Consider the following 14269-nt stretch of genomic DNA (forward strand, 5'->3'; position numbering starts at 1 on the left):
GGATTAAAGGACAGAGATTTTGAGTGCTTGAGTGGGTGTGTGAGTGCATGCAAATATGTTAAGTGTTGCCAACTTAGCAGGTCAGATTCTTGCCATAAATCCCCCAACTCAAGGCAAACTAGATGCCGTCCTAAATCTACAGCTGCGGACAAGATATGCTACCTCACTGCTAGCTTCCCCCTTCCGTATGATCTAACAGAATGCTCCTTTTGCAGAGCCAATGTTCTGTTCCACTCCCCATGTCATTCACAACCATTAGAGATTATCATGGGGGAGGAATTAAACATGCAACAGCTGTAACATCCTAGTATTGTTTCAAATACAATGAATCTATGTGCACATCAGTTTTTCATGTAAAACATACGAAGAGATTTGTCAGAATTGATAAAGGTTGCTTACTTTGACGGGAGAAGACAAAATGGGGTGCTGTGTCTCAGTTGGTTGTCCCGCATCTTCAGGAAAGATTGGCATGATGGGAGGCGAAGGACACAGTGGATCGCAATGTGGACTAAAGAGACCATGCGCTGATGGGAATGTCTGTTTCAAGTTAACCTCTGAAGATAAGCACTGTGGGGTGTTGAGATCCCAAGACTACAGCAGATGCCAAAAATACAAATCAAATCCATTTAAAGGCCAGGCTGTTAACACTGGGATCACTTTATAATAACAAGCAGCAATAAAGTTTAAAGCAACAACTTATGTTTCTCTTTGTGCTTTATTAACTAGGGCTTTCAAGATCTAATGTAACACAGTAAGGACATTAAGAAAAACCTTTTCAACATTCCTTGCATTATTACACAGACGGGTTCATTGGTGAGCTCCCCTGTTCAATTAAGTTGGATCTCTATATTAGCTCTTTATAAAAGCTTTATGAAAAGCAAAGAACCAGTTGTGATACAACTACAACTTTTGAGAATGGCTTTTTTCCCTTAATGTGTGTTGTAGGTGGATATGGCTTTGGGTACACAAAGGCTTCACACTCAGCTCTTAGTGGTAAGACTGTTGTGGACATGCATTTGCCCCATTTCTGATAGTTGTGCTATCTTCTTGTATGGCTTGGCTGGAAAGGCTTCTTTTGGTGTGGGGCAGAAATGGCTGGCTGGCCGGCCTGTGTGACAGTCAATAATAATATCATTGGCCAAAGAAACCCATTGTATAGTCTGATCAAGCTGTCTTCCTCAGTAGCTACTAAGATCCACAGGAGTCCCATCTCCTCATTGATATTGTTCCAAAACTCAGTATACCTAAAAAGTAGTACAGAACTTGCCAAAGTGGCTCACACTTTAAACCAGTTACCCACAACCTGGTGCCCTTCACCTGCTAGTTGGGAATTATATGAGTTGTAGTCCACATCTAGAACTGGATGGGGGAAGAGTGAATGTGACCACCAGCTACCTGCCCTGGGGGTCAAATCAGAGCATGAACATCCTCTTTAATTATGGCTGCTGCCACCACTCAATTCAACCCTGGAACTGGAACAAGCAAGACTCCCAAAGCCTGCAGGCTTTTGATAGGTTGGGTCACTATCAGTTACAGCTGAACGATTTTAGCTCTTTGCCCTTGATTAAGACATGCTGTGTAGAAAGTCAACATGGGATGTGGGGATTAGATCTTTGACCCTTCCAAAACATTCACAGTTAAATCCCAAATTCCAGTTAACAAACTTCAATAAGATTAAGGTTGGAGGGAGGAAATATATTCCCATGTGGAAATACTTATACTAGACAATCTTAAAGAGAGATTCCAAAGCTGTGACCACATAACACATTCTGAGATGACAAAAGGGGTGGGGGGGATCACAACTTTTATCCCTGGAGTGTCAAGAAGGGAAGGAAGATGGCAAACAGGAATTGCTACTGTAGGGTGTAGAATAATTTTTACATGATTGGCATGGCAAACCAGCAGAGAAATTAATTGCCTTACCATTACTATTTTAGGAACCCAAAAAGGTAGAAAAAAGAGGACTGGGAGTTGGGGTCAGACTGAAAGTGATTTCCTGTCTGCACCTGTTAGAAATCATGCAAGGGAGTAGCAGATTGATTGTGCCTGGGGCAACATTTATCCTAAAACAGCAAAGCCAGGTATGGTGGTGAAGCATGTAAATGCAAGCCTTCTTCACACCCATGCACTCTCTTCAGGAATCATTAAAAACTTGTTTGCATAGTGAACAGGTGAATTATTTTTAAAAACTCCTTTCCCCACATTAGACAGTTTTGTTTTTGAGAAACAAGCAGCATTTTGTGGTTTCTATGGTCAATTTAAAGACTTCCTGACACAGAGCCTGGAATCTCATCTCTGAGTCACAGAGCCTGGGATCTCATTTCTTTCCCACTGAAATCAATGCAGAAGGCAGTCAATTATAGACAGAAGTCATGCCTATAAAAGAGTTTCAGGACTTTAAATTGCTCTCGTTGCATCTAAGTGCCATTAACAACTATTTCCAAATAGCTATACTACCAAAATGGTAATTTTCATGCTAAACTAAATATGGGGGGGGGAACAATTTTAACCGTTCTTTGACCATGTGTATTTCCATTGCCTATGATATGAAAAAATTGCATGGATTAAGTCATTAGACTGTACAACTGGAATAACTGTTCCCCAATAACCAAAGCATTGCTGTTTGACACTTGTGCCCCTTCTCCACAGTCTCCAGTAATAGCAACTGCCTCCTGCAGTCTTTCCCAGCCTACTACCCTGTCCAAGATCTGTTGGACACAGCTCCTGTTATTCTCAGATACACCATATACAATAAATTCTTTAAGCATTGTATATACCATAAAATAAGAATCCAACATACAATCACAGGACCACAACGCACATGCACATATACATGTACACACAACAAATATAGATATTCTGAGATCATCTTAGGGCACAGAAATCCTCCTCCAGTGCAGAAGAGCTTGGAGCCACTTCAGAATATCTTGTATCCTGGCCATTCCAGTTTCCTCCCCTACCCACCCACCAAAATACCCCCTGTGCCCTTCTCTGAGCTTACTTTCCTAATCCTGGAAAGCAACTGGTATGGTTCTTTCCATGCTGTCTGTAAGAGCTTGGATATTGTCCTCGAGGTTTGAAGCACTTTCTCCTCTCTTAGGACTGGAAAGCCAAACTATCTTTGGCCCTTCGGATGTCTAGAGGCAACAGAATCATTCCCTAAGCTGCTTTATACAGGCGGCAGCTATCCTTCCTACACCACCAAAGCATGCCTATCATGGAAGATCTATAAAGTATTATTTAAACCAGAACAAATTGAAGATTATATGGTCAAGTGCGCACAAATTACTGGAAATGATATTGTAAGGTAAATTTGGGACAACTTGTCAAGTGTGGACTGCTGCTTAGAGTGTTATTTTATTTTTATTTTATTTAGGAGACTTCTATGCCGCCCCATTCGCCAAAGCCTCGGGGCAGCTCACAACCATAAATAAACTTCAAAATAGAATAATATAAATTAACAATATAAATTAACAATATAATTGGTTGGGCTGGGAATCTAGGAAATCTGCGTTCTAGTCCCCCACCCAGCCATGAGGCTCACTGGGCCAGTCATACGCTCTCAGCTTAAACTACCTCACAGGATTGCTGTGTTTTGTTTTGTTTTAATAAAATGCACCTATGTAAGCTACCCTGGGTTCTTCACAAGTTGAAAAAAGGTGGGATATAAATGCAATATAAAATTTATATCCTATTTTTTCCTGTTGCAAGGAACCTATGGCAGCTTAAAAGGTCCGCCTCCATTCAGTTTTAACCCTGCAACAACTCAGTGAGTATGTTAGGCTGAGAGTGAGTGTTTAGCTCAAAGTCACCCAGTGAGTTTCATGGCTGAGTAAGGACTAGAACTAAGATTTCCTGGATTCCCAGCCTAGGTATCCCAGGTCCCTATCCCAACATTTGTCATTAAATGTCATCAATTAGAGAAAATCGGTATAAGGCGATGATGAGATTATAGGCAATAGCTGTAACAATAGCTAAAATAAATAAGAATTATTCAATTAATTGTTGGAAAAGTCTGAAACAAATGTGTGATTTTTTAAATCATTTATAGGTGGATTGTCCTGGGGTGAGGGTGAAAAGAGAAGGATTAATTAAAATATGGAGAAAATACTAGGCTACAAAATGTCATGAGATCCCTTGTTTCATCTTCTTACATTTATGGATGGATTTTTAAAATCAACAACATACGGAATTAGCAAGAATATTAAATATAAATAAAGAATACCCTTTGGGGAGAATTGTTGGTAAAAATATAGTTTTCCCCACAATGATAGTAGTGGGTTCAAGAGTACCTCCAAAATATGAATCCAGTTCTTCAGAGGATAGTGCAACCACTCCAGAACAGGTTAAGATCCACTCATGTGGACTGAGGAAAAAGCTATTGAAATAAACTCAAACTTCTTCAGTTTGCCTTATCCATGACCAGTGCTTTTTTTTGTCATAGAATGCACCAGAACAGAGTTCCGGCACCCTTTTTCGACAGATTTTCGAAGTTTTAAAAATAACTTGTGAAAATTTGATGTTTGGTCCACATGGATTTGAATCGCCCTATCAAGTGGAGCAGGTTGGCAGCAAAATCATTAAAACGGTGCATGCGGGCTGCTTGTGTGTCGTATGCGATGCATGCGTACTTCGTCTGCGCTGGTTGTAATGGTGCTGCTCGGCTTGCGATTGGTCATGTGGTCACATGCTGAGTGCTTACTGCATGCGGTGACCGTTATGTTTCTTTACACAACTGATGTGTGTGGGTGTGTGTACAGTGATTGACTACGTGTGAAAGGTAAATAATTTCATGAGTTCTGGCACCTTTTTTCTTACAAAAAAAGCACTGTCCATGACCAAGTACTGATCTAGCACTCCCACAACCACATCCAGTTCTGAGAAGAGGGAATAAACTGCATCTCGTCAGCATGTGCATGCCAACATCACACTTTAAATCCCTGAAAGATGTTTCTCAACATCTCATGTCAATGTTAAACAGCACAGGGAACAAGATGGACCCCTGCAGGATCCCAACATGAAGATCCTGCTGGGTCAAGCAGAATTAGTGCAATGCAGCACTGCCTGCACCCAACTCAGACAGCACCTCCTGAAGGATGCCATGGCTGAAGGTATCTGAAGCTGCCAAGAGGTGACAGAGAATCAACAAGGTTGCACTTTCCCAGGGCTGGCCCTCTCCTGAGGTGAAAGAAATCCTCAGCTCGGGCAGCAGAGAAGAGACTGTGGCAAATTGCATGCTCCCTTCAGGGCCAGGAGCACCTGCTGCCTCTGCTTTGCGCCACTAGCCTACCCACCTGTGTCTCCTTTGCTGCCACATCTGAGAGGCTCCACAGAACGGGCAGTAGTGCTGGCAGTAATGGGGCAAGAGTGCAGGTAGGAATGAGGGACATGGAGGGAGACAGACAGACAGACATGGTGGGTGGGGTGAGGGTGAGTAGGCAAGCAGGGTGGGGAAGGAGATGTAATATACCAGGAGAGAGGAGAAGAGGTAAGAATGAGTGGGGGACCATAACGGCAGCAACTGCAAGCAGCATGGTGGCAGTCATGAAAGGCATTGGCAGGGCTTGGGTGCTCTCTTGCCTCAGGCAGAGGGGTGCTTGCACCACTGCATTTTCTCTGTCTCTAGCCCAGTGAAAGCCATCCTGCAGGGCAACCAGGGCTGTTTTCAGTGTGGAAACGAGGTTACAACCCCAAGTGGAAGGAATCCACCAGAAAAGATCCACCACATCTGAAAGAGCACAGAGTTCTGCAGGCTCCATATTAGCACTACAGGCTGATTTTATCACAAGTGGCTTTGGACCACATCTGTCCACATCAACCCACCCCCACCAGACGCATTAAATGCATACAAATTCATATCAAATAGACAAGCAGCAACATTCCTATTACTATTGTTGCTGTTCTTATTACTATTATTAAATAGTAATACTGGTATCTACATTCTGTGGAATAAACATAAATAGGCAAGATAATTTGGATGCATAGGGCAAATGTCATTAATCAAAAGTCTATGTCATATCAATCTATTTTTTGCATTTGTTACCCTGTGCTGCTGTAATTAGCTCTATTGTGAAGTGGCATAAATTAAGAATCACCTATGGAATGAACTGGGCATGAAATTCAAAGTGTGGATTTTGCAGAATACATTTTAAAACCAACTATCTTATAAACTATAGCAACTATTCCAATTATGCATGCTGTAAATTAATTCAGGAAATCTACAACCCTTCCTGACATGCTGCTGTTCTAATATTATTTAATAAAATATAAATAGGTTTTGTTTAGTTCTAGCATGTCTCAGAATCTCATAGCTTAAAATAGAGAGGCAAAGAATTAATCCTCACCCCAAGGCTCACATCTCAATTGCTAAATGCAAAGCACTTTCTTGTATCACTGAGCCATTTGGAGAATGTAGTAGCTAGGAAGTGATGTTCTAGGAGTTTTATTCCATAAAAGGAAAAAGTATTTAGAAATGCTTGGCTTTCAAAACTGTTCTCTTCTTACAGCTCATCTGACCACAGCAGGGAAGGCTGAATACAAACAATCAGTAAACTTACCCTCTGAGTCACGGCTGAATACCTTGCCAAATTAAGGTGCTTCACTCCATCTTCAGAGCTAGCTTGACTGCTGTCCTCAAGCGTTCTATTTAGCCACAGCAAGCATAAAAAAGGAAAACACATAAACACAAGCATCTAGACACTTTCATACTTTCTTTGGACATGATGTACAGCTGCCAGAGGTAGCACAGGATCACTACTGCCTAGAGGGGAATATTCAGCTTTTAACTAGGATTCCCAATGGTTCATTCAAGGACCAGCTACATGTTACCAATCCTGCTCTCAAGTTACACAGGGAAGTTACACAGAGCAGTACCTGGCCTTCTCTTTCATACTGTTCTCTATTAACAATTATATTGCGCTCAAAAGAGGAGGTACTTCATCAAAGATGAGTGAGCCATTACTTCAACTTTATGGACTACAGCCTCCTCTGTAATTTGAACTATTTTTCAACACTGTAGTTTGATGATATAAACAAAAGGCCAGACTTGGTTTCATCATGGAAGAGGGGAGATTAGCATTCTGCTGAGACTTCCCCATCCTCTCCTCCCAATTGTGGCATCCCATACATCCCCCAAACCTGTTCCAGGAGGTCCTCAAACATAACAAGATAGTCATATTAAGTCCAAGTATCCTTCTAGTCGAGCATTCTGCTCACAGAGTAGCCAGCTGGCTGCATGTGGGGAACTCACAAGAAAGAGTTGCGTCCCACAGCACCACCATGGTTATGTGCCTGAGCAACTGGTGTATATAAGTATACTATCTCTGGTGCTGGAGGAGGCATATAGGACTTTGACAGCCTTATCCTCCATGAATTTGTTTAATCCTCTTTAAAGGCATCCAGATTGAGGGCCTGTGGAAGTGAATGCCATAGTTTAACTATGCACTGTGTGAAGTTCTATCTGTAATCTTGTATCCCCTACAATCAGTTTCATGGGATGGCTCTACTGCTAGCAGATATGCTATGTCCTGGATTGGAGCCAATGCATGGTTTCAATAACTTTGGTACTTTAGATTCAATTTCAAAAATTTGCAAAACTAATAGTAAGTTTATAAATTGTAAGAGAGATGCCAATTAAACTATGTCAAACTAGATGCACTCTTTCTTCTGAGATCCCAGATTTGTATGATCGAGAGATTTAAAATCTGTATGCATGTGAGGTCAATTTTTCTTTTAATGAAGATTCTAAGAATTTAAATTAGCTCTAAAAGGATTTGAGGCCTGTTGACTTTGGGCATGAAATGGTTAATGCTACATGATGGGGCATTCCCTGAAGAACTCTACATGAAGAGCATTCCTGCAATTTAACCTTACAGTGACACCATAGTTAGTTCATTGTAGTGGCACAACTTTTAAAAAATACTTTATTTTGCATTTGCAATAAATACAGTATTTTCTGAACTCTTAAAAATGCCTTGCCAAAAGTACTGTTTAGGCACAGAAGTAAAACAGAAGGGTCATGATATCCTCTAGAGAACCCACAAGCTACCAGGAGTAGGAAAGGATGAGTACACAATAAATGCCTCACATAGAAAACTGGTAGAACAAAAACCACTGTCGGAAGACCAAATAGGGGACATTTCAATTGCACAATCTGAAAATGATCACACTTGGAATCTGATCAATAATAGCTCAGTCCTGATTATTTCTTCAATAAGACAGCCCTTGAAAATAAGAGTTTTCTTCCTGATCTAGCTACACCGAGAAGCCACTATAAAGGTCATGCCCAATGGCCAGTAATACATGATGCTGCTCTGGTTGATATATTCCCCAGATTCTCTCCATCATGCCCCAAGATAAAGGCTTCTGTAAACACAATGCTGTATGTTAGGTCAAAGCAGCAGTTGTCTAAAAGACAACTGTCACAGAAGTGCCCTCTAAATTGAGCAGTTATTAGCAGAGCAGAAATATTTACACCCTCCCACTGTTCTTCTATACTCTGCAAAAAGCCCACAGGAAGGCAGCACAGAGGATGGAAGACTGAGAGTGAAGGAAAGCATAGTATGACCTCTGTAAAAGGAAGAGCTATACAGACTTCATTTCTGAGGTAAGAATTAGGCCTGCAGTGCTTCAGCTAAAGAAACATTCTGGTTCTAGTAGCAACAGAATATAAGGTGTTTCTTATATACAATCCCTTGGGCACAGTTCTACTTTGACAACTGCATCACTGGGGCAGTTTTCAAAAAACCCACACCAAAGATGCAGCTGCCATAGCAGACCAAGTATCCACAGGACAACAGACAGGAAAAAAGAACACCAGGCAGGGCAAAGCAAATGAAGCAAAAGGAATATTGAGATTCTATGGAAGGCTGAAAGGTATTAAACAGGAAGCCTCATCAGCGCAGGCTTCTTCTGCTACAACCTGACTGTGTCAAATGAAATCAAGAGTTCTGGGTTCTAGTTGCTGCTCAGCCATGGAGCTCACCGAGTCACAGACACTCAGCCCGACCTACCTCACAGGGGTGTTGTGAGGATGCGAGTGAGAGGAGGAGGAAAATTATGTAAGCTGCCCTGAGATCCTCAAATGGAAAAAGGCAGGATAAAAACATAATAAATAAATAAATGTCTTACGCAGAAAAGCTGTGCCTCAACCTTTCTTCTAGAATTGGCACTTTGGACTTGCTACTTAGGCAAGTCTCCAGGCTGGAAGTGACCTTTTTTATTTGGTCTCCCAAACAATTAAAGAAACAGGAGGTAGTAAAGGACAAAAGGCCAAGCCAGGAACTAGCTACACACATATATACTGCTTGCTTGCTATATTAACATGCAATGATACATATTACAGGAAAAACAACACAATGCATGAATCAGCATTTTTAAAATCCCACATCTTCCTGTGTGTTACAATCCATAGCTGGCTGGGTTCCGCTTCAGAGATGGGCTGCACAAGAAGATGGATGTTAATATCAGAACTGGGTATGTGCATGTGTGTGTGTGCGCGCACCACTCCAGAGGGTGCTGCAGTGCTCCTGAAGGCAAAGTGTGGGAGCCTGTAGCATCTCAAAAGCGCTCCTTCTGTTGATCAAAGAGATCAAACAGGGAAAGTGAGGGTGAGGGGTGCACCTTCACATTCAAGTTTTATTAAGTCATTAAAGGCCCAGCAAATATGATAAACAGAAGAGAAGATGGCTGAGGAGTTTCTTCAAGCTCAGGGAAACAAGGTTCAATTTGGATGCCAGGAAGTACTTCCTGACAGTTAGGACCCGAGGGTATGGAATGGGCTTCCATGGGAGGTGGCTGAGGCCCCATAGGTGGAGAGTGTTCAAGGAAAGGCCAGACATGTACATGGTAGGCATGTCATGAGTGGAGCCAGCTGGAGCCAGGGGTCAGACTAGATGACCTGTGAGACCCCCTTCTGACTCACTCTGTTTCTATGTTTCAAATCCATTGTGAAGAAGCAGGTGTGATTTCAGCTTTTGCTTCACCTGCTACAAGATGGCATCAGCGATTTATAAAGGTGTCTTCCATCTCCCACCATGCTAAATATCTCTGCTATAGGCCTTGTCCAGCTGCCTTAGAGTAACCGTGCACTGCCACTTTCCCTTGTCCTGAACATATTTCATGTTTCATCTAGAGGAAGATTTGAGAAGCACTATGCCCTACTCTATGGGTTTCTCTGTGTGATGCATTTGCTGGGTACTTGTGATTCCGCACTTGCAGAAGCTTGTGGGTCCCCTTCCACCATGTTACTGTCTCCTGTGGCCTGTAAAGTCAGTTCTTCAATTTCAAAAGTGGAAGTGGGACAAATCAGAATGGTAGTCTCATACCACAGCACTGCCTTATGGTAGGGTAATGGAATATACTGAGAGAGAAGGACAAATTCTGAGGGGAAAACATCTATGTAAAAGATGTCCTCTTCCTCCCACGAAGAAAATGGAAGAAGTCTCAGTAAGATGGCAGATTAAATTACTAATACTGAGAGAAAACCCATGATATAATTCCCCCTGCTCTATAATCCTGATATTGCCTTTGGAATATGCACAGAGATACTATTCACCCATAGGATCTCTGTCAGCAGTGGCTGGATGATTCATTTTTATGACATGTGGGAGGTTTCATCCCAAATATGTCATCTCCCAATGGTTGTACAGTTCTCCATATGAAAGAACAGCTGTACACCTACATGGCAGGAAATAACTGCAGACATCTGATTATACTATTGCAGTAATGGCTAAATCTATTCCCTGGCCTTGGTGACTGTAAAAGAATCCAAGATGTGTTTATTAGCCACTTCCTCCCCCTTAATGTTACCGGAATAAAGAGATGATAGTTGGAGACACTCTCAAGTACACCTCTATAACCGCCAAGTGGTCAGTGAGCCAGTGGAAGGAAACACTTTTTGCCACACTTGGCAGTGTCTACGGAAACATTGCCATTTTTTTTGGACTATAGGATAAATCATGTTAAAAGCATTTATGTTAATAACACAGCTTTTGTGGAACAGAAGTTTCTTAAAAATATTATTGAAGTGCCAAAAGCTATGTTTGTTCTTAAGTCAGGAAAGTGCTGAAAAGCCATGTTGTTCTTAAGTGGGGTGCATCATGTTTTGTCCCCAACAGCTGCATGTGATGCTGGATTGGGAGTTAGAGTCTACACACACCTGGATGGGGTGGTGGGAAAAGAGCAATCTGTTTGAGGATCTCCAGGGGAGAGATGGAGAGTTTAGGCGACATGGGATCTGGCAGTACTGGGGAAGCCAGGACATCTTCGCGGGGGCCCAGCTCACACCCCAGCAGAACAGCTGAGCAAAACAATAGTTGCTACACTAGTGCCAGAGGAGGAGAGGATCCTGTTGCCTTCACTCTCTGGTACATGGAATGGAAGAAAAGGAGACAGGAGAAACAGTGGTGCTTTCTTTGCTCAGATATTGGTCAGGCAACTGGAAGGCAGGAGCTGATTTGCTTTTTTGTTTAGCGCCTAGACAGAATGCTGCCTGCATGTTTCCCTTTGCTTCTCTGTGCAGTGGTAACTGAAGGAAAGAGAAAGCAGCTGTGTGGCTCCACTGGCATCCGCATGGCTACAACCTTAAGTACTGATCACCTGGGATATGTCATTTTTCCTTATTCTACTGACAGTTTATTCTAAACTATCAGCAACAGCAAATTAAAAGTAAACCAAAGATGGAAGTGAGAGCTACCCACTGAAATCAGTGTAGAAAGTTGTTAACATAGTTGGGACAGGACACTAGTGTGTCCACCCCTCTAACAAACCTAAACAGATCACTGAGGGATGAATAAGTTTGGTGGAAATGGAATATAAATTTTGCTCTGGGCATGGTGAGAGTCAGAGGAAATGGACTGGTTGCAACCTTCAACAGAAGCATTCTATACTCTTAACATTTTGTTTCAGGACCCACTTCAGTACTCTAATGGAGAGCACAATCTTTCAAAACAGCACCATTCACACTCAAAAGTATGTGTGTGCGGGGGACAATAGGCTTGGGGAATCCCTAGTGTTTGCAGAAGTGCACATAAGCTTTACGGTGGTGTCTCCAACTTTTTTTGACCTGTGGGCACATTTCAGAATTTGAAAAACTTCAAAAGACCTAATCAGTGGACAGTTACTTTGGTTTTTATCTTCATGCCAGTGGATCTCCAGCTACATCTTACTGAGTGAAAACATTTGCGGTGCATCTATTGGATGCCACATATCTGTTTCATAAAGGATTGTCTAATTCAGATAACTGCTGGCAAAGAATTCAGCTAATGCTTCATTAAAAATATGTTTTGACAATGTCTGGTAGTTGCTTCTTTTTGGAAGGAGGTTATCACACAGATATACTTTGTATTGGAACAAGTCTTCATATTCTCTGATGTGCACACACCTTTAAATTATTTGCCAGCATTATGGAATTTAACAGATCAAAGAGGAAACAAACAAATCATGTGTGCCCTTTTGACAGCTAAAGGACTGTTATTACAAAATTGGAAAGTTAAACATTTACCTCCTATAATGCAATGGATTGAGGTCCTTCTTCTTCAAATACATGAACAGGCCTAAAGACATGACCTTCAAATCAATACTTATTTGACTATTTAGTCTGCTTTTGTTGAAGCCAATGTATAATTGCCAGAAAGATTTAACAGAAATTGTAACAATAAAAATTCAAGTACCTGCACAAACCATGCTGGGAATGCCTTTGCAGGTGCCACTGGAAGTGGGTGCTGTGCATAGTGCTGAGGATCATTGCTTCAGGGGAAAAGAGCTAAAGGGAGGGAAGTGCTAAAATAGCCAAATGAATTCTGCAATGCTCAGTGGGGAGCCACTGAAAAAACAGGTGGGTGGAGCAATGGAATGGAGTATCATGAACAAAAGCAAATCACACTGGAAACATTTCTTGGAGGTCTCACTTATTAACAGCATGACAAACAGGATGTTTTCATTGCCAAGTAGTACCGGAACTGCTTTTTTGTCTGCTTAAGTGTGTAAAATCCATTTATCATGCAGATTGACCTGTACCTCTTCCATACTTATTAATGGTGTCTAGATAATATTCAAGAAAGTTGAAAAAAGAATGCAAACTAAACAAAAATGACATCTGAACAAGATAGGGGAAGTTATAGCCTTTACAAATGTTACTGCTGACCAATGATCCAAAATCTTGATACTCATGATTATTGCTATTTGTGGCTAACAGTTTGAATATCATTCAACATATCAACAGCTGTTTTGAACAGTTTTTAGTGTAAGTTTGCATTGTTAATACATTGCCTTAAAGCACAAAACAAAAGCAGAGTAGCTCTCCTGAAAAATTACATAAAGCTTATTTACTATGCATATTGACATGCACCTTTACAACATGTTGCCCTGTGCTATAAAATAATCCTGTTTTAGAAGAAGCCACTGGTATGAACACCAGTGGCTCCAGGAAACATTAAGGGGCTCTAACCTAGGCAATTTGTTCTGGTAGTAGTATCCAAGCATACATATTTTATGTCCAACAATGTAAAAAATTTGGCTGCATTATTTGTTACCATAGGAACCTATTATAGATTGAATTTGCAATTCCAAAATCAAGGAGATATTTTAGGAAAAGAACAAAAAACATAGTTAAATATAGTAAAAATGTCTTTTTACTTTTGCCCTGCTAGCACACTTTTTGCTTCCTAGGATTAGTTTTCCATTATGGCATTGCAGTGTTTTATTTCAGTCTCATTTTATTTTGGATTTTCTTTTAAAATACTGCCAAACAGCAATTTTCAGTCAGTTTAATAACTCTTTTGAATGAAAAGGCTTCCTTTTGGGAAATTAAACATGCATCTTTTTAGCAACAGCATCCCCTGATACAGCATTAATTGAAAAGGGATTTTTATTTTACAAGTCATTTGATTAAGATAATTCTCATGCAACAAAAATAGGTTCACTTTACCTTTTATTGTTTTGCCCATGTTCTCTTTTACTTGCATGCCTTTTCTTGTCTAAGAGATTTTCTTTGGGTTCCTGTCCCAGGAGGAACAGATTACGAAATGTCCACCATCTCTTTTGAGTCGAAATATGTTCTAAATTCAGTGCATCTGTGATTAACATATAATATCTGAGGATCAGGAACTAGGAGGCAACACTGTGTCTTATGTAATTTGCAAAAAATTTTCTATAAAGATTAGAGTTGCACTAAGAAAAAATCCATTAGAGTTTATTTTAAAAGTACAAATTAAGCTCAATCTGACGGAAACTGACATTTTGAAGAAACTGCAGCTTCAAGCACACTGAA

The 14269-nt window shown here is 41.0% G+C and overlaps 1 protein-coding gene across 4 annotated transcripts in view; it reads right to left on the reverse strand.

Moving 5' to 3' along the window:
• IRAG1 (inositol 1,4,5-triphosphate receptor associated 1) overlaps positions 1-14269 on the reverse strand; it is a 93822-nt gene that overhangs the window by 48040 nt on the left and 31513 nt on the right. For all 4 annotated transcript variants that reach the window (XM_044426136.1, XM_044426135.1, XM_044426134.1 and 1 more), the window contains exons 4-6: positions 13928-14072; positions 6558-6642; positions 400-591 (exon numbers count right to left, since the gene is read on the reverse strand). In XM_044426136.1, the coding sequence (XP_044282071.1) occupies positions 400-591; positions 6558-6642; positions 13928-14072 (422 nt within the window). The remainder of the gene's footprint in view (positions 1-399; positions 592-6557; positions 6643-13927; positions 14073-14269) is intronic.

Source organism: Varanus komodoensis, unplaced genomic scaffold, assembly GCF_004798865.1.
Source record: "Varanus komodoensis strain SLA01 unplaced genomic scaffold, ASM479886v1 scaffold16, whole genome shotgun sequence".
Taxonomy (NCBI): Eukaryota; Metazoa; Chordata; class Lepidosauria; order Squamata; family Varanidae; genus Varanus; species Varanus komodoensis.